This window comes from Filicampus tigris, chromosome 6, assembly GCF_054856515.1.
Source record: "Filicampus tigris isolate MCC_2025a chromosome 6, RoL_Ftig_1.0, whole genome shotgun sequence".
In the NCBI taxonomy this organism is placed as follows: Eukaryota; Metazoa; Chordata; class Actinopteri; order Syngnathiformes; family Syngnathidae; genus Filicampus; species Filicampus tigris.
Genome location: NC_141222.1, coordinates 1,178,728 through 1,200,501, shown reverse-complemented (window position 1 = coordinate 1,200,501; position 21,774 = coordinate 1,178,728). Strand labels below are relative to the sequence as shown.

Below are 21,774 nucleotides of genomic sequence, written 5' to 3'. Positions count from 1 at the left end.
AAACCCACGCAGGCACGGGGAGAACATGCAAACTCCACACAGGGAGGCCGGAGCCGGGATCGAACCCGCGACCTCTGAACTGTGAGGCGGACGTGCTAACCAGTCGACCACCGTGCCGCCACGCAATGACATGTGTCCCATATTCTTTTTATCTCACCGATGGCAACGCTGTGCGTGTGTATCATTTGTTTTTGTGTGATATTTTTTCTTTGTTTGGCGGCCTGTCTGCTCGTGTGGCGTTCGCGTGTGACATGAAGATTACGTTCTCGACGCCGATTGGCTGTCGCTGGGAGGCACGGCCCGGGACCACATGGATCGATTGAATTTGCAGGATGGAAACTCGGGGACGTAGGGCCGATACGCAGCTTTGTATTTTACCCCTCTCCTACGCTGCAACACCACAATGTACGCATGTACGCAAGGTGACCACAAAAAAAAAACGCCCGAACTTTCAATAGACATAATTTCTTAATTTTTTTACAGACTCAAATACAACTTGAGGCATAACAACCTTGTTTATTGTATTTAGAACATCACATTAAAACATTATACTCATCGGCCTTTTCTTCTTCAGAAATCCATCCATCCATCCATTATCTATACCGCTTATCCTCACAAGGGTCGCGGGCGTGCTTGAGCCTATCCCAGCTGACCACACTGAACTGGTTGCCAGCCAATCAAAGGGCACACAGAGACAAACAACCGCACTAACAATCACAGCTAGGGGGCAAGTGTGATCAATTCATCTACCGTGCTTGTTTTTGGAATGTGGGAGGAAATCTGAGAACCCGGAGAGAACGCACACAGGCACGGGGAGAACATGCAAACCCCACACAGGAAGCCCGCGGCCGGAATCTAACCCATGACCTCTGAATTGTGAGGCGGACCTGCTAACCATTTCACCACAGTGCCGCCTCTTCAGAAATCCATTTCAAATTTTCAATTTTTCAAATTTCTAAATCCAAATCTTCTTTCGGGGCCCATTTTTGGGCTCACCCTTGAATAATAATAATAATAACAATAATAACAACAATGATAATAATAATAACAACAACAAAATAATGGATCAGGACGGTACAGTGGGCGACTGGTAAGCACGTCCGCCTCACAATGAAGAGGTCGTGGGTTCAAATTCTGTCCCGGCCTTCCTGTGTGGAGTTTGCATGTTCCCCCCGTGCCTGAGTGTGTTTTCTCCGGGTACTCTGGTTTCCTCCCACATTCAAAAACATGCTTGGTAGGTTAATTGGACACTCTAAATTGCCCCTAAGTGTGATTGTGAGTGTGATTGTTTGTTTGTCTCTGTGTGCCCTGCGATTGGCTGGCGACCAGTTCAGAGTGTACCCCGCCTACTGCCCAAAGTCAGCTGGGATAGGCTCCAGCACGCCTGCGACCTTTATGAGGATAAAGGGATTGGATAATTGATGGATGGATTATGGATCAGATTTACTGTAGTGTACACTTTTCTAGTGTCCGGCTGGACTCTCCCCAAGAAAAACATGGCCTTTATTTGAACTCTTTGGTAGAAAAAAACAGACACACAACCATCGTGAAGCCATCACATGATGCTCAGAATTTGTATTAAATGGCAATATCACCAAGGTGAGCTATGTGCAAAACAAAAAAAGAGTGAAACAATGGTTCAGATGATTAGTAATAGCAACTACTCCAGTAAGTGGCTTTCCCATGGGCGGGCCAAAATATCAATCTGGTTTTACGATGAACCATAGTATAGAGATAGCCCTTTTAAGGATTTTAAATGATATCTGGGGTCTCACCTATCAACGCTGCGTACGCACACAACGGGGCTTGAAAGATGCGTACACAACTTCCTGCGCAAAGTATGTGACCTATCAAAAAAAACTTGACGGGGAAAAATTGCGCAAGTCTACAGCAGCTGGACTTATCAAAGCTGCATGTGCACAAAACAGGCGTGAAAGATGCATTAGCAATGTGCTGCGTTAAGTACGTGACCCTCTCCCCCAAAAATTGAGGAGAAAAAGTGTGCACATATACGGATGCTCCAACCTATCCGTACGCACATTATGGGGACAAGAAAATTCGGCGATGCAGTCGGTGAGGTAGTGAAGTGAAGATCATGCCTCTGACACGCGTCCAGTTTCGCTTAGAATCAAACGTACATCGCGCGGATTATATTTATAGATTCAGCACTTTATGTGCAACTTTGTTCTTTATGTTCTGTTCGTCCTTTTATAGAGACGCTGCTCATGCTTTCCAAAGTGCCTTTCTGGGATAAATGAAGTATTTTGATAGCAAAATCACATATTTGTTCGATGTGGTATGGGGGGGTCTGAAAAGCTTCCTTCAGCACCTCTCTTATGTCCTAACTCTTTAGGAATAAACAAAGGACACAAAACCAGTCTATTCTTTTCTCATCATTTTTTCATTTATTGTATATTCTCAATGAGTCCCTGATAGTGTAGTGGTACACACGCCTGAGTTGTGTGCGGGCAGCGTGGGATCGATTCCCGCTCAGTGACAGTGTCTATGTGTGCCCTGCGACTGGCTGGCGACCAGTTCGGGGTGTAGTCTGCCTTCGCCCATTGACGGCTGGGATAGGCTCCAGCAACTCCCCGCGACCCTGTATAGGATAAGCGGTTTGGAAGATGACATGACATTGTATATTCTCAATGAAAGACTGACAGTGCTTCAATTTCTTGATCATGCATCGATGACTGAAGTTGCAAAAATATGTCACACAAAAAAAAACTAACTCGGGGGGGGCTTGGATTTACTTAATTCGGACGGTTGCACATGAATAAAAATAACTGACAGATAACGGATGTAATTGTCTACTCTTAAGAATATTTAAATATTGTGTAACGAGTTGGGTTATCTGTGTTGTGATTTGTGTTTTGCTAATCGAGTTGTGTTTTTCCTGAGGTTCCTGAATGCATTGCGTGACTCGCTGGATGGGAGTTAGCAGAAGGCGAAAGGAAGAGCGATCCGTGTGTTCTTATGACGGTGTTCTGTCTTTGCACGGTAGTTGGAGTCGGCTACGGCCCACAGTTACCACAGTAGCCATGTTGGAATAATAAAAAGGGAGATGATTAAGATACCTCTGATGTCGTGTCTTGGGAAGACGTTACAATTTGTTCGTTTTACACAAGTTTGTCACGTGCAACCAGTGCACATGTCCGACTTAAATAAATCCAATTGATTTTTTTTTTTTTCAGTTAGCTGATGGTGTTGCTGTGTAGTCCACCTGCAGTGCGGCTACACTTGCTGGGTCGCGCCTGGGGTTCGAAGCCGCACTCATGCGTGAGTCACTGGCTGGGAACCAAATTGCGCTGGTTGCTGAGCTAAAACATCCCGGCCACCAACGACGCAGCCAGCACTTTTTTTCTCTATTGTTTTGTAGATTTTACTGTAATATACACAGGTTTATCACATTTGATCCATATGCGCAACCGATGTCACCAATTACGTAAATTAAATAGACTACTTTTTTCAGTGCAGCAACATTTGCAGTCCCAAGTGTCCCTCTGTCCGAGCGCACACCTGCACCTGCCATCCATAACGCTGGAGCAGCAATTAAGTCTCGATGAGTCACACCATCGCAATTGTATAATCATCTCCATTTAAGTCAGAGCACTTTGTATTTCCTTCTGTCCTGCTGGTCGTGTTTGTTAATATTTTTTGTACGATGCCCACTTAGGCCACCAAATAAGATTCCCTTACTTGTTTCCACCCCATTGAAAAGCATTGTCATTCATCTTTCACAAAGCTTTGGCCTGCATGGTTCATCCGTTTTCAAGAACTGCTTTTGCACTGACCATATATGGATAGATTTGACCATGCAGAAGGCGGTACATTCGAGCTCCCAAGTTCAGTGACTTATAAAGAGAAAATGCCCTACAGCTGCGTGTACGTACGCATGGTTTGATAGGTCGGATTTTTTTCGTACGCCATCTGCGGAGGTAAGTGAGACCCCTGATCTTTTGCAGAAGTGAAAAAAACTTACAGTCTTGGTGCTACTGATCTACAGTAAGCGCTGCTTTTGATACAGTAGATCACCAAATTTTATTAAACAGACTTAAAAACCTGGTGGGCTTCTCTGGTATTGCTTTTAACTGGTTTTATTCCTATCTCACAGACAGAATTTTCTTCGTAAGCATGTATACTTGTTCCTTCAAAACCCATAAAAATAAATGCTTTGCCCAATACTTTTTCATCTTTATATGCTTCCCCTTGGGGACGTTATCAGAAGAGACAGCATCAGCTTCCACAGCTATGCTGATGACACACAGCTCTACATGTCTCCAGATGACACAGGACCTATTGATACCCTTTTAAATCATAATTTAGATATCAAGTCATGGATGGCAGAGAATTTCCGACAGCCCAATCAGGACAAAACCGAGGTTTTGGTTATCGGCCCGGAAGGTCAGAGAGAGAAACTTTTAACAAAACTACAAGATTTTAAACCCTCTCACTGTGTAAAGAACCTGGGCGTCATTTTTTACTTTGACCTCAGTTTTGTTCCTCACATTAAAAATGTAATCAAGAAGGTTAGTTAATTTCTGCTTGGGGCCCCAACCAACCCTAGAATCGCCTCTCATCAACGACATGGTGGTGGAACTTGTCAGCAGTAGCAAGTTCCTCGGAGTGCAGCTCACCAGTGGCACACCATCCTTCTAGCAAAAAGGTACAACACCTGCACTTCCTACGCCGGATGAGGAGATTCTCCTTACCCGCGTCCAACCCAATCGACTCTCGACTTCAGAGGCACCATCGAGAGTCTGCTGACCAGTTAAGACATTTGACCGAACCCATCTTCTTGGACCCTGCCCATTCCTACCACGAACTGTTTTCCATGGTGACCTCTGGCAGGAGGTTCCACAGTTTCTGCAACAGGATGTCCAAATTCAGGGTTAGTTACTTGTCCCTGGCTATAAGACTGTTGAACACCAATACCCAACAATATGGATTGTCACAGCCATCACCCAGAGTATTCCACGAGATCTATCATTAGTGCTATTACTGCTAAATGATGTCAACGGTGTAATACAATCAGTAGATCACGTTCTTTTATTTAGTTACAATTTTTTTTTCTGTGTTATGGGAGAGACTCATTGCATGTGCTAACCCTGACCACCATCTTGTGGCCCAGGGGGGTGACTGTTTTTGAAGTTGTAAAATAAACGGTTGCAAGCCCTTCAATATGGAGCCATGTCAGTCTCGTCTATTTAGTGGAGTCCGCACTTACAGCTACCAACACTTGGCGTCAGAAGGTGTCTGGGGGAGCGAGGCAGCAATAGAACAACTTGCTCTTATTTGCCGGAGAGGACGCGCATGGTACATATGAAGAGAGAGCACAGTGAGTGCAGAGTTAATAAGCTAGCTGCCAGGCCCCACAACCAGGGAAAAGTCTAGTAATCCACCCCCGTTGGCTGCAGGCTCCCTTTCACCGTTCCACTTTAAAAAACCCATTACGGAGGTTTAAAAATTATACAAACCCATCCACTTAAAATAATATTAAAACTATGCTCAGTAGCGTGCTCTGCTACTGGCCAGGCAAACAGTGTACTTGATCGGCGGGTGCGGGAGGAGTCTCGTAGCGGCAGTCCGGCGATGTCACTCACTTTGGCGGATCGGGGGCGTCCCCTAAGTCGCTCCTCTGGCTCCAGTGCGTGAGGGGGGTAACTGTCTTGTTTCGTCAGATGTGGTTTTTTGATCGGCATGCATGCCACTGCGGGTCGCTCCTCCTTCCAGCTGCGTTGTTTCGATCGGCTTGCGTGCGTGCCACTGCGGGTTGCTGCTTCCTTCCAGCTGTGGTGTTTCGATCGGCTTGCGTGCGTGCCACTGCGGGTCGCTGCTTCCTTCCAGCTGCGGTGTTTCTATCGGCTTGCGTGCGTGCCACTGCGGGTCGCTGCTTCCTTCCAGCTGCAGTGTTTTGATAGGGTTGAGTGCGTACCGTTGTGGGACACTGCTTCATCCTTCCACCTCCGATGGCATCGTCTTTATGGCCCCCGCTCACTTTCCGTTGGCCAATCAAGCTGGCCCGGTGCTCATCACGCCGTGATGAGGGACACCTGGGGAGGGGTTGCGCTTTCTCACACACACACACACACACGCACACACACACACACACACACCTGACACGCACACGCACCTGATTGGCACACGCACTTGACACACCCACTCCTCTCAACAACTTCATTCGCTCGTTACATTTCCCCCCCCCCCCCCCCCCCTTTTCGTGGTCATCTCGAGCACGGCTGGCCATCACCGCTGATATCACACCGGGAGGTTTCCCCGGTTGGAGCGTTCTGAATACCTCCGGGGGGTTCGCTGTTCCACCTCTAGGTGGTGCTCAGGTTCCTCCGGGGCAGCTGGAGGCGATGCTGTTGGGATGGGGATAACCCAACCGCAGGGCCAAGATGGCTGCTGTTGAGTGCCGACTTGCTCACCCGGAGGGGGTTCGGAGTGGGATCCGCAGGTGGTGCGTCCCCTGGGCATGGTCTAAAATGTTTGCGGTGAATGGTTCGGAAGGGGCCTTTCTTTCCCTCTGGCCGTATAGTGAAGACAGGGCGATCCGGTAGCTGGGAGATCACCACAAAGGGTGTTGGGACCCACCGGGGTGCAAGTTTCCCCTGAGCCCGGCGGCAAAAGTTTCTTAACAACACCCACTCTCCTGGTAGTAGCGGCATGCGGCTGGCATTCCGGTTGTAGTTTTCCTGGTTCCAGTGGTTGTGGCGTTTGGCGTTGTTGCGTACCGTGGCCTAGGCCTGCATGAGGGTCCGGTTATGTTCCTTGACCCACCCGTCCAGGCTGCTCCCTTGCTGGGATGGCGTGACTTTGTAGAGCACGTCCACCGGTAGCCGGGCATATCAGCCATGGACCACGTAGTGAAGCGTCATCCCAATGCTTGCATGGGTAGCGTTGTTATAGGCATGCACGAGGGCACTGATCAGCGTCTGCGGGCCTTCCAAAGGTCAAATGATCTAATGCCACAGTCTTAAAGAGGTAACTAGAGGAAATGGGACACAGAGGGGCCTTCGGCTGAGCTCCCGTCTTCGCCACTGTGCACGTGGTGCACTCTGCTGTCCAAGCCCTGGCATCTCGGCTCATACCTGCCCAGAAGAACCTCCTCCTTAGCATTGCTATCATCCTCCCACTGCTCGGGTGACCTGCGGCTCTGTGGTAGTCCTCCCACAGTGCACGAGCCTGCGATTCGGGAACGACACTGTCTAACATGCACTGCAGCAGCGCCCCAAGCTCCGGATAGTACTGATCTCAGCCCAGTACTCGGCAATTACATTCATGCCCAAAAGTCCGAACTCTGTGCTGATACAATTGTCAGTCACAATGATGACCCCCTGCCTCCTTAATTCGATTCACCCAACCATGAAATCAAGTTCTGCGTAGCCCACAACAGGGATGCGCAGGCCGTGGGCTGCCGTTAAGTTCACCCATGATATGCGATCGGGGTCTTCCCGGAGTTCGTTTCCAAAGTGATGCTGGAAGAGTGTTTGGCTCATTAGTGTAGCTTGTGAGTCAGTGTCCAGAACACATGGAATAGTTTTGCCCTGTATAATCGCCACAATCGTAGGGGGTCTTCCTAACACGGCGGACCATTCTGCGGGCGCTGTCCGGGATTCCTCCCGGTTCACTGGCCCTGATGTGACCGGGAATGCCGAAAATTCTGCTGTGGGCGGCAACGGGGACAAAAGTGCTGGATGCGCTTCCCCACAGTCATGGCAGATCGCCTGGTCATCCCATTGGTAGTGCGATCGTCCAGGGGGGCTAATCCCGAGCGCTGACGTTGGGGGTGGCCAGGTTGGGGCGTCAGGGTGCTTGGGGAGCTGCAGTGGCTGGTGTAGTAATTTGGGCCGCCCTCAGTTGTTCCCCCAGTTTCTCTATCACAGATTTACTCATGAGAGTCACCTGCTCTTTGAGCTCCTGTCGTACCTCATTGCGCAATTCTTCCTTCATCAGCTGCCAATCTGGGGTTGGTGGTGGAGCCCCCTTAGGCGGAGGGGTGAAGACTGGGCAGGCTAGGGCCTCTTCGACCCACCCAATTCTTGCTCCAGAGCCCTTGCCTCCTGACAAGTCTACATGTGAATGTGGTCGCAGGGTTCTTCCTGAGCTACCGCTGTAGCTCTTGCTTCACCAGCCCAGGTCTCAGGCCCATGAGGAATTGAGTCCGTAGCAGCTTGCCATCGTTTCCCGCTTCCAGAGGTTCCCTGGCTCTCCACTGGTGGTTCAGTTCCCGCAGCTGAAGTATGAATGCCTTCAGTTCTTCTCACGGTTCTTGTTTGCAGTTGAAGCGTTGTACTTGGAGCTGGGCTACTGGCTGTAGTCCCCCATATAATCTCCCTAGTTCTGCTAGGATTTTAGCCCCTGTATCACGGTCACCCGCAGCCAACAACACTATCTCCCGCTTAGCCTCACCCTCTAATGCACCCATCACAAAGTCTACTTTCTGTTGCACGTTTAGTCCCTGCGCTCGAATACACGCCTCTGTGTCCTCCATTCTCCAAATTTGGCTGACTCACCGCTGAACATGGGCACTCTCTTCCATCCTGCTGTGTAATCAAGGGATCCTGCCGACAATGCCACTTGTAGCGGGCCAAAATATAGCCACTTGCCCCCTTGAGACACAGCACGATGGACACGGGATGGTGATTTGATGGACAATGTTTTATCAAAAATTAAGTGGGTTCGTAAAAGAAGCTAAAACGAAAGGGAACTGGACCGCGCAATGAAATACGATAAAATAGCCACAATTAAAAAATAAAACAAAGCAAGAACAGGGGGGAAGAAGTTGAGCCGGGCCCAACGGTCGCGTGGGGTTCGGGCAAGCTAAAATTTACACACACGTAAAAAAAACCCCCACTGCACTCGCTAAAAATATAAAACCACACTATCAAGACTATGGTCACGACACACTAAAAACTGCAATCTGGCATTCGGGAACACACAATGTAGAACGGCAAGAAAAAAAACCTTGGGTCGGCCCCACTACCGGGGAAAAGTCTAGTAATCCACCCCCGCTGGCTGCAGGATCCCTTTCACAGTCCCAGTTAAAAAGCCTCGTTACAGAGGTTTGAAAATTATGTAAACTCACCCCCTTCAAATAATATTCAAACTATGCTCAGTAGCGTGCTCTGCTACTGGCCAGGCAAACAGTGTACTCGATCGGCGGGACGTGCGGGAGGAGTCTCGTAGCGGCAGTCCAGCTGATGTCACTCGCTTCAGCGGATTGGGGGCGTCCCTTAAGCTCTGTCTCAGTCACGGCCTCTCCCCTCCAGCTCCAGTGCGTTGGGGTGGGTGGCAGGGGGGGGGGGGGGGGGTGGTGGTGTAATATCTCATTTCGTCACATGTGGTGTTTCAATTGGCGTGCATGCCACTGCGGGTCGCTGCTTCCTTCCAGCTGCGGTGTTTCGATCGGCTTGCGTGCGTGCCACTGCGGGTCACTGCTTCCTCCTTCCACCTCTGATGGCACCGTCTTTATGGCCCTCGCTCACTTTCCGACGGCCAGTCAGGCTGTCCCGGTGCTCATCACACCGCGATGAGGGACACCTGGGGAGGAAGGTTGCGCTTTCTCACACACACCCGCACTTGACACACACACATCTGACACTACCTCTCCTCTCAACAACCATGCTGCTGCCTTCATTCGCTCGTTACACATTTTCAAAGAAGAATGTCACAGCTGTTGGAAGGGCTGGATGGTGTGGTTTGCCAGAGGGACGACATACTGGTGTATGCTGAAACTCCAGTCCAGCATGACGCACGACTGGAGGCGACTGGAAAAGGTTGGAGTAACACTGAAAAGTGAGAAATGTGAATTCTCCAAAACCTTCATTAAGTTCTTGGGACAAATCATTGACAGCACGGGAGTGAGAGTAGATCCGGATAAGGTGAAAGCAGTAAGCAACCTGGAAGCACCCACAGATATCAGTGGTATGAGGTGGTTCCTGGGTATGGTAAATCACTTGGGAAAATACCTACCTCACCTAGCCAAAATAAAACAGCCACTGAGAGATCTGCTGAGCCCTAAGAACATGTGGTGCTGGGGGAAGCGCAACAAAAAGCGTTTGACACAAGTCAGAACTGGGCAAGTCACTAAACTTGACACGGTACAACCCCAAAGCACAGACCACGGTATCAGATGATGCATTTTCATTTAGACTCGGAGCAGTGTTGCTTTAACAACAAGAAGATGGCAGTATCAAGCTGGTCCCATGCGCCTCGAGGGCTCTCAGCATCACAGAAAAAAGGTATGCTCAGAATGAGAAGGAGGCATTGACCATAAAAATGGGCGTGAGCGGTTCTCAGACTTTCTTATAGGCATTGAGTTCCACATTGAGACTGATCACAAACCTTTAGTGCCACTTTTGGGATCAAAGAACCTCGAAAATCTTCCACCAGAGACTTAGAATGAGATTAATGAGATATTCTTTCTCACATCTCACATGTGCCTGGCAAGAGTATAGCAACCGTGTTGTCCAGAATACCGGGAATGGCAGAGTGTGACAAGACTTTTAGAGAAGCAGTTGATTTGTACACACGCACACATACACACGCACACACCCAACACACACACACACACACCTACACTTCCACACAACACACGTGCGCACCCACACACACACACCCACACACACACGCACACAGACACCCCGACACACACGCACACCATCTTCGAACTGTTTGTTGCGATGCTACATGTTCCTACCACTCTTTAGAGTAGCAATTTCTATGTATACAATTAGGAACCAACCAAGAAAATAAAAAGAGAGGAGGCGGAGTATTTATTAATGTCCTAAGTGGTGTGAACGTGACACCCACTCTACTTCTACTGCTGTGATTCAACACATCAGAGCACTTCCAAAAGTTCTCCTCTGCATGGTTTTTCCTTCACCCCACCTCATTTTCTCAGAGACACGGCGAGGCTGAAGGGGCTGTGAGAACGGTTAAAAATCTTCTTCAGAAGGAGAGGGACCCATACCTTGCTCTCATGGCATACCGTGCCCTCCCGCTTGCAAATGGCCACAGCCCTGCTGAGCTCCTGTTGGAAAGAAAGCTTCGTACTACAGTGCCTATCCTTCCTTCCTGCCTAAAACCAATGGACCACTACTCACTACTACTCTCACTTCTTATGAGAGAGTGGAAACGAAAGGAGAGAGATTAACAGTCGATATGGTTCAGCAGCAGACACTCGTTCCGATATATACACAGGAGATCAGGTTAGGATCACCGATATGAAAGAGCATGGGACAGTGTCCACCAGAGCGCATAGGGTCTTACTTGGTTCAGATTCCTGCCCTTTCTAAGTCTATGATTTATTTTCCCAAATGAAATAAACAACTAATTAAAAAACTATCAATCATGCCATGCCATTCAATATCTAGACTAAATTCTTGGTGAACATGTTCAAATCGACTCAAAGTGTTTTAACAGGATCAACAATTTTTTTTTCAAATTTGCTTGTCTGTGAAAGACCGTTTGACAACTGGGCCGAATATCGGTCGTGATAGACCAATATGTTTTTTTTCAGGACTGATACCAATATCGATTATTACTAGTCAAGGAGGCCGATAACCGATATTTGGAGGCGATATTAGTAAGCGTCATGGAGATATTGAAATGTTCATGTTATCATTTAACTTTAGAAGACATGCTGTTTAGCGTGGGAGACCCCTGCACTTTGTTGGAATTTTAAAACAAAGTTGTTCATTTTGTAAGATCTCAAAAACCTTTAACAAATTGCAAATCACAAAAGCTGTTTGATGAACATGTGCTTAAATACATTTAAACAGTCAAGTGATGGAGTTTTTCTAATTAAAAAAAATGGTGCCAATTTTTCTCTTTATTTCTGCAAATAAATCTCATTTTCTAATATCGGTCATTGGCCTCTTGACTCCGAATAATCGGTATCTGTATCTGCCCTGAAAAAAGCATGTTGGTCTATCAAGTCTGGATAAATGTCACAATGGATCATTTCACACTAGATTCTCTAGAGCTCTTCATATACTTATAGTGAAAGCATCATCTTCCAAACCGCTTATCCTATACAGGGTCGCGGGGAGTTGCTGGAGCCTGTCCCAGCCGTCAACGGGCGAAGGCAGACTACACCCCGAACTGGTCGCCAGCCAGTCGCAGGGCACACACAGACACCATCACTGAGCGGGAATCGATCCCACGCTGCCCGCACACAACTCGGGCGTGTGTACCACTACACTATCAGCGGACTATGAAAGCATCAATATTTTCAAATTATGTAAGCCTAACAGGATTAAAGAGTAATGGGACTCACCATGTCAATGGGGTCATGTACTTCCTGGCAAGGAGTTCAAGACAGTAGGCTGTACTCTGAGCAGCTCTCTCTCCAAGGACTATACCCACACACGCAGCCAACTCCAGCTCATTCCCTCTGATCAGCGTTGACATGGCTAACTAAAAGGACAAAGAGATATGGAACATTTCTGAACACTTGAGGGCAGTGATTCTTGCAGTGTTTCTTGCAAGGTCTCTACAAACTGGCGTACATTAGTGCAATTGTGCAGCAATGCTTTACTTTATATTCACTGCAGTACTGTTATTTATTTTCCCTCTGTTATAGGAGTGTTTATATATATATATATATATATATATATATATATATATATATATATATATATAGTTTCCTTCAGAAATGGCTGATTCAACCTAAATGATCATTGTTTAAAAATATATTTGCTGATCAATATATATATATATATATATATATATATATATATATATATATATATATATATATATATATACTGCGTATATTTACATAGGTTTGTTTCTGAATGTTTGCTGCTAATGTTATACTGTACATTAACGGCTACATTATGCCACCATCTCTGTGTGACCTATATCTTTGCTGCTGTAACTGAAAATTTCCCCATTGTGGGATTAATAAAGGCCACCTTATTTTATCCTATCTTAAGGTGCTTAGTAAATTAAGCATAATAAGCAAATACCTCAACATCTGTATTACATTCAGTATTTGCAAGTAGTATTTTGTTGGCGTCACACCTTGATCTAAAACAAGCCTATATCGATAAAAAGGTATTTATTTATGTTTTCCCATTCATTGACACACTTTCTGTCAATTTGAAAAGTTTGCATTATGCTAAACAAAAACAGCCATATACAATATACAAAATCTACAATTTTATGTGTTTTCGAAAACAACAGTAATAAATATTGTACAATTCCAGTAGTTAGGGTTATGTATTATCTTTGTCTTTTCTTGAACGCACATGCAGGGTTCACAAACATATCTGGATGGGCCAATACACACTCACACATACGTACCTTGACATTATCGACCGCTAGGTGGCAGCACGCAGCCAGAACAGAGCCGGCGTCCTGAAAGTACCACTCAGCCAGCTGTTCGCATACGTTATGAAGGAGACTGTGTAGAGATAAAATCCATATTTAGACCAGGGCCACCTTTACCTACTCATAGGCCGCGGGGCTAATCATCAAATGTAGGTCTCCCTCCCTGACTCTAAACCCCCTATCCCAAACATGTCCAACTGTTGGTGAAGGTAGAAAAATCACGTCAGAGTTCATTCCAGGTCGTAAATGTTCGCCAAACTGTCGTTCAGACATTCATACGTTTGCCTATACTTTTCTAGTTGCGAGGGAATTTTTAACATGTTAAAAATTTCAGGGCTGATACCAATATCGATGTTAAAAATATGTTAACATTTTTAACATCGATATTGGTATCCTTCAGAAATGGCTGATTCAACCTAAATGATCATTGTTTAAAAATATATTTGCTGATCAAAATATATATGATGTCCGCTGATACCAATATCGATGTTAAAAATATGTTAACATTTTTAACATCGATTTTGGTATCAGCCCTGAAATTTTAAATGTTAAAAATATGTTAACATTTTTAACATGTTAAAAATTTCCTTGCGACAAGAAAAATCCGTACTACCGTTGGCGAACATCTGGCAAACGTTTTGCGAAAATTTGCAACATTGAACAAACCGTGGCGTAAACTCTGACGTGAACACAACATTTTCTGCTTTCAAAAACACTGCAATTTTCGCTGCTCAGTGGCATAAAGGGCTTTTCTGAGATACTCAACTCTTTTTTTTAACAATAACAAACAGATTAGAATGCATATTTATGCATTTAATAAATTTTAACAAATAGAATAGCCAACAAATCAAAAGATTCACATGCTGTAATTTTTATAAAGCAATAGTGCATCCCAATCACTTCTATAAATTAAAAAATTATATATTTTAATACGATTGCACTGATATAACAAACAACTGCGGCAACGACACGATGCCCTGCGCCAAATACAAACAAGGCCATTTTGGCGGGGTAGAAAACTTGCCACTATCTTAACGGAAACGCCACACTTTGAAAACGGTAGACAGGGAGTAAAAGAAGGGGCGAGCTCCCCCATCCATCCACGGGCATCACGGCGAGCGCCGCGTTCCTTACGGCCTCCGAGCAAGGCCAGACAGCTCCAGCGGGCATTCGCTCTGCTCCGCAGCCACTGTGGTGGAGGCCGAGGGCGAGCGTGTGCCTAGCCTGTCGGGCCGGCTGCCGCCACAGCCCAGCCCTGGCTCTGAGGCAGCCCGCATGGTTGATCCGGCTTGTATGCCTGTATTAAAGTTTAAAGCCCTGCAATTCCATGCAAATCCACACGGCCTGTTACCCAGACTTTGTACACTTCCAAGACAACTTTGCAAGGACTCAGCAGTGCATATGCCGTTGTTGAAAAAGCACTCCTGGTGCATCTGTGATATTCCAACCCGTCCACAAATGATGTCCGTTTTATCAAAGTGAGATATGTGTTCACTTGGGCCTATGACTGATAAAGTGGCGCCAGCTATGGTCCTGTCATCTGCGTAAACAAATACGCGTGGGGATCAGTCATATGATGTCCAGAGTTCTGTCACATGAACTTCCTCTACATGGAGATTTGGGGAAAAGAGTCATGCTATATTGTACGGGTGTGTGATTGGTCCATGGATGATATAATGACATGATTGAGAGACAAATACATGACAGAATAATGTGGAATTTAAAGCCTTCCGATTGGCCCCCTAGAGCGAGCTTTGTGTACTGATTGACTGACTGACTCCGTTCCTCCACACTTCTTTAAGGAGATTCTCCCGAATATTGGTAATTCTGTTTTGGCCAGTATAAACAGCAGCCTTCTTCTGGTGTAGTCTCCCAACATTTTAAACATGCTATAGTGCAACCCCTGCTTAAGAAAACTGGCCTTGATCAAGGTGTGCTGTCAAATTTTAGACCAATTTCCAAGCTGCCTTTTATTTCTAAAATTCAGGAAAAAGTGGTGCACTCACAGTTTTTTAACTCACAATATTTCTAGGATGAACACAATATAGGTTTTCCAGTCAGGCTTCAAGAAGATGCATAGCACAGGGTCAGCCCTGTTACGTGTTTTTATTGACGTCCTCCTGGCAAATGACACTGGAGACTATGTATGTCTTGTTTTATTGGATTTGACTGCAGCATTCAATACAGTAGACCACAGTATTCTTTTGACTCATTTGCAACACCAAGTGGGCCTTAGTGGAAGCGCTCTAGAGTGGTTTAGATCCTATTTGGCTGGCAGGACTTTTTCTGTTAGCCTAGGTTCCTCTGAGTCCCGCTCTGCCCCTCTATCGTATGGTGTTCCACAAGGTTCTATTTTGAGGTGGTGAATTGGACACTCTAAATTGCCACTAAGTGTGCTTGTGAGTGTGAATGTTTGTTTGTCTCTGTGTGCCTTGCGATTGGCTGGCAACCAGTTCAGGGTGTACCCCGCCTACTGCCCGAAGACAACTGAGATAGGCTCCAGCACGCCCACGACCCTTGTGAGGATAAGCGGTATAGATTATGGATGGATGGATGGACGTTTTGTGCACAAATTGATGCATACGCATATTTGTTGACGCGTCTAGGCCGTCGCCATGGCATCACAAACAGCAACAAACCTGAATGAATCAACAGCGGCACAGAGCAAAAAGGTGCTGCTACCTTATTTATTCTAATACTCTAAAACATATACAACTTGAATATTATTTTTGTTCCACAACAAGAGAACATTGATTATTGTTCAGATATATGAATCACCAGCGATGGGAAATCCAGATCTAGAAAGTAAAAACCCTGCCACAGTGTGGCTTTAGCCTCAGGTGCTTCTACTCAACCGGCAGGTAAACAAGCTCAGTTGAGTAGTAGCACCTGTGGCTCAAGACAAACTGTGGCAGGACTTTTACTTTCTGGACCTGAATTTCCCATCTGTGAATCACTCCATCAAAAGGGTTTGTTTACATGAATGTTTTAAAGACGAGGTCAACCCCCCAAAATATTTGCAATAATATGTTTTATGCGCCTTCACTTAGTCAAAACATGGCATTCTGATTAATACTGCATTTGTGGAATATGAGTTAAGCAGCAAAATCCACCCGTTTTTAGCCATCTTAGAGGGCGGCGGTTTTGTAAATTCTGCTGACTCAAAATTACATCATCATGTTTCCTGAAGCTGATCCATGATTGGTTGTTACCTGAGCAACTGTGATGTAAAAAATGTCTGCTCCCTGGGATTTTACTACTTAACTCATATTCCACAAACACAATATTAATCAAAATGCCGTATTTCGACTAGTGGGCCTCCATACAACATTTTGGGCTTGACGCCCACTTTAATGCAAAAAAAGAACCATCTTATTGTGATAATAAGCTAAATTAGTGTATGAAAAGAGAACTTTAGTTGGAATATTTACCAGGTCTCAAGTGCATAAGCCCAATTAGCAATTTATAAAATAACTACTTACTCAATGCGAATTTATTTTATCTTTCAAGAAGCATCCACGTGTAAAAATAAAGGCTCACACAAGTCGATTGAATTTGCTCGTCTGTTTTCTTTTCAGTCTCTGAAGTTCAGGAATCATATAGCATCAGATCTGGGCAGCTTTTCCATCCTTCGCCAACGCTCTTATCCAAGATGGGCGAAGGGAGAAACGGGGCATGGTCTAACATGCACCCCTCACATTTATACTGTCTTCAAAATCTAAACAAAATGTGGATAGGTCTCCTCTCCAGCTGGTCCCAAGGTCAGATCAGGGCATGCTGACACTAACACTTTTAACTGATATGATGTCCGCAAATGTGTAATTGCCATTTTGTTTTTTGGTTAACCTGTTGACTAATATAAAGCCATTCATATAGGTTTAGATCCTTCATACCCCTTTTCAGCCTCAAATACTGTGGCCGACATAATTTGGAATTTAAAAACTTGTAAAAAATTCAATGCAGAAAGTGCACCTCCCCCTTTCAACCACACAAAAAGTGGGGTCGCCCTAAATTTAGACTATTGTAGTGTGCCAGAAAGAGATGCAGCTGTGGAGGTAGCCCATGTGACTATGTGTGACTCTATGGCCTTAACTGAAATGAACTAAAATAAGTGTGACAAGACTGTCATAGAAAAGGAAGCTAAGTAAAAGCAAGAGAAAGGTTACAGCAAGGTAACGGCCCGGCTCAAGTCACCTGTCTAATCATATACGCCAAAATTGTGAAATGGATTCTATTGTGTTTATTTGAAGTTGCCTTTAATTATTATAGGTTTATTTACAGAAAAGGCAATGTTACCGTATCGATATTCATTCATTCATTATCCATACCGCTTATCCTCACAAGGGTCGCGGGCGTGCTGGAGCCTATCCCAGCTGTCTTTGGGCAGTAGGCGGGGGACACCCTGAATTGGTTGCCAGCCAATCGCAGGGCACACAGAGACAAACATCCGCACTCACAATCACACCTAGGGGCAATTTAGACAGTCCAATCAACTTACCATGCATGTTTTTGGAATGTGGGAGGAAACCGGAGTACCCGGAGGAAACCCACGCAGGCACGGGGAGAACATGCAAACTCCACACAGGGAGGCCAGAGCCGGGATCGAACCCACGACCTCTGAACTGTGAGGCGGACGTGCTAACCAGTCGACCACCGTGCCGCCCCCCGTATCGATATATCTTATCAAAATCGCCTTTATCTTATCAATTTGTAACGTTCCAAAAAAGCAATATATTGTTTTCTGTCGAATCGTTAGGCCATATATCGATATGTATTGTATCGTTCAAAAAACATATTGCTACACCACGAGTGCGTTACCTTTGGTATTGATGTCTGTTATCCACATCACTAGTCTTGTTGTTGATCGAGGAGGTTTGAGGTGTACGGATGTTGCCTTCACATGCCCCCTAAAACAAAAATATTCATAAGACTTCCTTCCATGGTACAATTATTTTTAAATTTCTGGAGTGGAAATATTGCAACATATACAGGACATTTAGAAAGTATTCACAGGGCTTCACTTTTTCCACATTTTATATTACAACCTTATTCCATGTCATGTCATGTCATCTTCCAAACCGCTTATCCTATACAGGGAGTTGCTGGAGCCTATCCCAGCTGTCAATGGGCGAAGGCAGACTACACCCCGAACTGGTCGCCAGCCAGTCGCAGGGCACACATAGACACTGTCACTGAGCGGGAATCGATCCCACGCTGCCCGCACACAACTCAGGCGTGTGTACCACTACACTATCAGCGGACTACAACCTTATTCCATAATATATAAATGATTGAATAAATTATTTCCTCAAAATGTCACACACAACATCCTATATTAAAAACAGTGAAAAAACGATTTTTTTTGTAAATATAAATAGAACTACAAATAAAAGGACAAATCTTGGTTTGTTGGCCTGTCATCTGTTGTGCCTGTCAGCGTGTTGTGTCTGAGAAATAGATCCAGGTCACCTTGTAGTTTCTTAAGAAATGTATATATAGAAAAAAATCCCCATTGTATTTAATTCCACGAACTTAATTTTATTTCATTATTTTCATCTGTTGGAAAGACCAGTTTTTATCAAAAAACAATAATTACCAAACTTAAATTTTCTGTCATATACTACTACTAATAATAATAGTAATAATCTATTTCTGTCGTCAAATCATCCAGCCCTTTATAACGTGAAGTTTGGATTATTGCAACTCTTTTTACTTTGGTCTCCCTCTAACTCTTGTGGAGCGGCTGGTCCAAAATACCACAGCTATTGTACACTAGCACACTAACACAAGAAAGGTAAATACATTACATGTGCAAGGGCATTGGAGGGTGAAGTTGGTCGACGGAAACGCTAACGGAAGTGCGTTTAAAATGGTCCCACCAATAGAACTCACCAATAGGTGATTACTATTTGGTCCAAAAAGGCGGATAGACGGGTGGCAGAAGGATTCCCAGGCTGCAGACGGATGGAAATAAAAGGACCCGCAAATAGTAGTAACAGGGAGTCCTCATTTTACGAACGAGTTCCGTTCTTACAATGGCATGTAACACGGATTTCCGCGTATGTCGGATTTTACCGTTAAATTTGAAATTTATGTCAAAATACTTTGTATAAAAAAAACGAAAATAAATTAAAATAAAAAGCATAAGATGCTGTACTTAGCTTTACTGCTGAGAAGTGGATGGAGAAGGAGGAGAGGCGAAAAAGGCAAAGATACTGCCGGCGCGCAGACACGATTGAGGCACTCTGCGCATGCTCATTGCTCAACCACACGAAATGCTTTTCTTTGTAGTACAGGAAGTGCTTGTCTGCGGAAGTGCGTTGTTTGGCGCGAAACCCATCACAAACACATAAGCAGAGGTAAAGAAGCTCAGAGATGCAGCACAAAAGCACACTTTTGGAGCGAGGAGGAAACCAGCTGCTTCATTCATGTGGTGAGTGACATGACTATCAAGTGTTTTATTGACAGTTGAAAGTAACAAGCAGAAATGACGTCCATTTGAGTCATGCCATCATGTGTCGCCGTACACAGTGGGTTATTCAAATGCCAGAGCAACTCTGTCCGCTCAATCATGTAAACGGGATATTCAGAATGTTTCAGAAATCAGAATTTTGACTTTAACCCGAATATTGACTGCATGTAAACGTAGACACTTTTGTGCTGGGGACAAAATGGAGGAGGAGGCATGGGCGTCGTAAAGTCGAAATGTCGTAGGTCGCGTACGTCATAATACGATGACTTCCTGTACTACTGTGTTTAAAGCTCTCCACACCCTGGCCTTGTCACCCTTGTCCTAGTCTATTACCTCTGAGGGAAAAAAATGCCATTGTCTGATATCCCACTATACCTGCGCAATTAGTAACGCCTCAAGCAGTTGTCCTCTGCCAGTGAAGAACGTTACAAGTTTTTTAATGTCTCCTGTGGCAATGCAGTAGGGGATAGCATCATCGTTATCCTCCACCATCAGCTGATCAGCTCTCCTGCAATAAATGCATAACACACCTTTAAAAGGGCGGTACATTCAAGTATGTTCTCTTCTCATTAGAACTATCTCGTTCTCATAAGAACTATCTATTGTACACTAGTTGTAGAGATGGGAAATCCAGATCCAGAAAGTAAAAACTCAACTACAGTTTGGCTTTAGCCACAGGTGCTTCTACTCAACCGGCAGGTAAACAAGCTCAGTTGAGTAGTAGCACCTGTGGCTCAAGACAAACTGTGTCAGGCCTTTTACTTTCTGGGCCTGACTTTCCCATCTTTGACTAATTGTTGGGAATAAGTAGCTCTGTGACCAAGACAATATGTTTTGCTAGAGTATTCTTGTGTATGAGTTTGTGGACATCTTGTCTTTGCTATTCATGCATCAACCTTACAATACCTCATAGGATTTCCTCACAGCCTTCACAAACCCGAGTCATTGAAAATTCACTTTTGTCATATTACCTAAGTAGGCTAAATCATATTTACCTGTGGTAATATTTTCATTCACACAGCGTGGGTGCATGTTTTTTATGCTCCAACCAGTACGTACAGAGAAGATGCTCCAACTCTGTGTCCGTCTGTTGGACTGCACACAGAATTCGCAACACGTGTCAAGCTATCTTTCCCGTATAAAATAAATGAATAAATATCCAAGTCTGAATGTGTACTTTGGCAAAGGAACGGCTGTCTTGACTTGCACTATTTTCTTTATAAAGGACGGTTTCCCATTCAGGACACTCACCGAAGCGCTTACAATCCGCTCCGCATTTTAACACAGTTCGTACTACTGTTGTAAAACACAATATATTTTTGGTTTTTGTCCATCTCAGGGCAAAACTCAGGACTCAGGTAACAAGCAATCATGGCTCAGCTTCAGAAAACAGCCCTGAGCAACTGTGATGTCATTTTCAGTCAACAGCAAGTGACGAAATGACTACCCCTTGAGATGCCTAAAAACAGTTTGATTTTGCTGCTCAACTCACGTTCCACAAACACAATATTAATCAGAATGCCTTGTATCAACTAGTGGGCCTGCAAAGAACATATTATTGTGAAGAACATTTGGGGGTTGACTTCCACTTTAATGTGCAGAAACTGATTTATTGTGTGTGGTGCGGGCTGATCTCTTAGATCACTTGTACCATGTAACAGGCAGATGCTTGTGGTTGTATTTGCATTATCATTTATAACACACTCAACATTTTGTGGTTCAAACGGATAGGGTCATCACAGGAAAATGACATGAAACATTGGCATGTCACGTTCTGCGAGACGCAAGGTACATTTAAATGCAGTCTGACATTTCAAACTCAAACAAAAAAAGCTTCTCGATGCAGTATATGTTTATAGCTACACATATCTAAATAATATGGGCTTTCTATCAATCCAAAAAAGCTGATATAAATCAAGAAGAATGATGGGGTGAAATCACTTTGCTATTTTACTGAA

The 21,774-nt window shown here is 44.9% G+C and overlaps 1 protein-coding gene across 3 annotated transcripts in view; it reads right to left on the bottom strand.

Annotated features, from left to right (window-relative positions):
• The window catches only part of wdr17 (WD repeat domain 17), a 245,828-nt gene that overhangs the window by 36,637 nt on the left and 187,417 nt on the right, over window positions 1-21,774 (bottom strand). For 2 of the 3 annotated variants that reach the window (XM_086033934.1, XM_086033935.1), the window contains 4 exons: window positions 20,192-20,324; window positions 18,163-18,251; window positions 13,318-13,417; window positions 12,287-12,426 (listed from right to left, as the gene is read on the bottom strand). In XM_086033934.1, the coding sequence (XP_085890060.1) occupies window positions 12,287-12,426; window positions 13,318-13,417; window positions 18,163-18,251; window positions 20,192-20,324 (462 nt within the window). Of the gene's footprint in view, window positions 1-6,228; window positions 10,582-12,286; window positions 12,427-13,317; window positions 13,418-18,162; window positions 18,252-20,191; window positions 20,325-21,774 lie in introns of those variants that run through there. The other variant, XM_086033936.1, reaches the window with a different exon arrangement.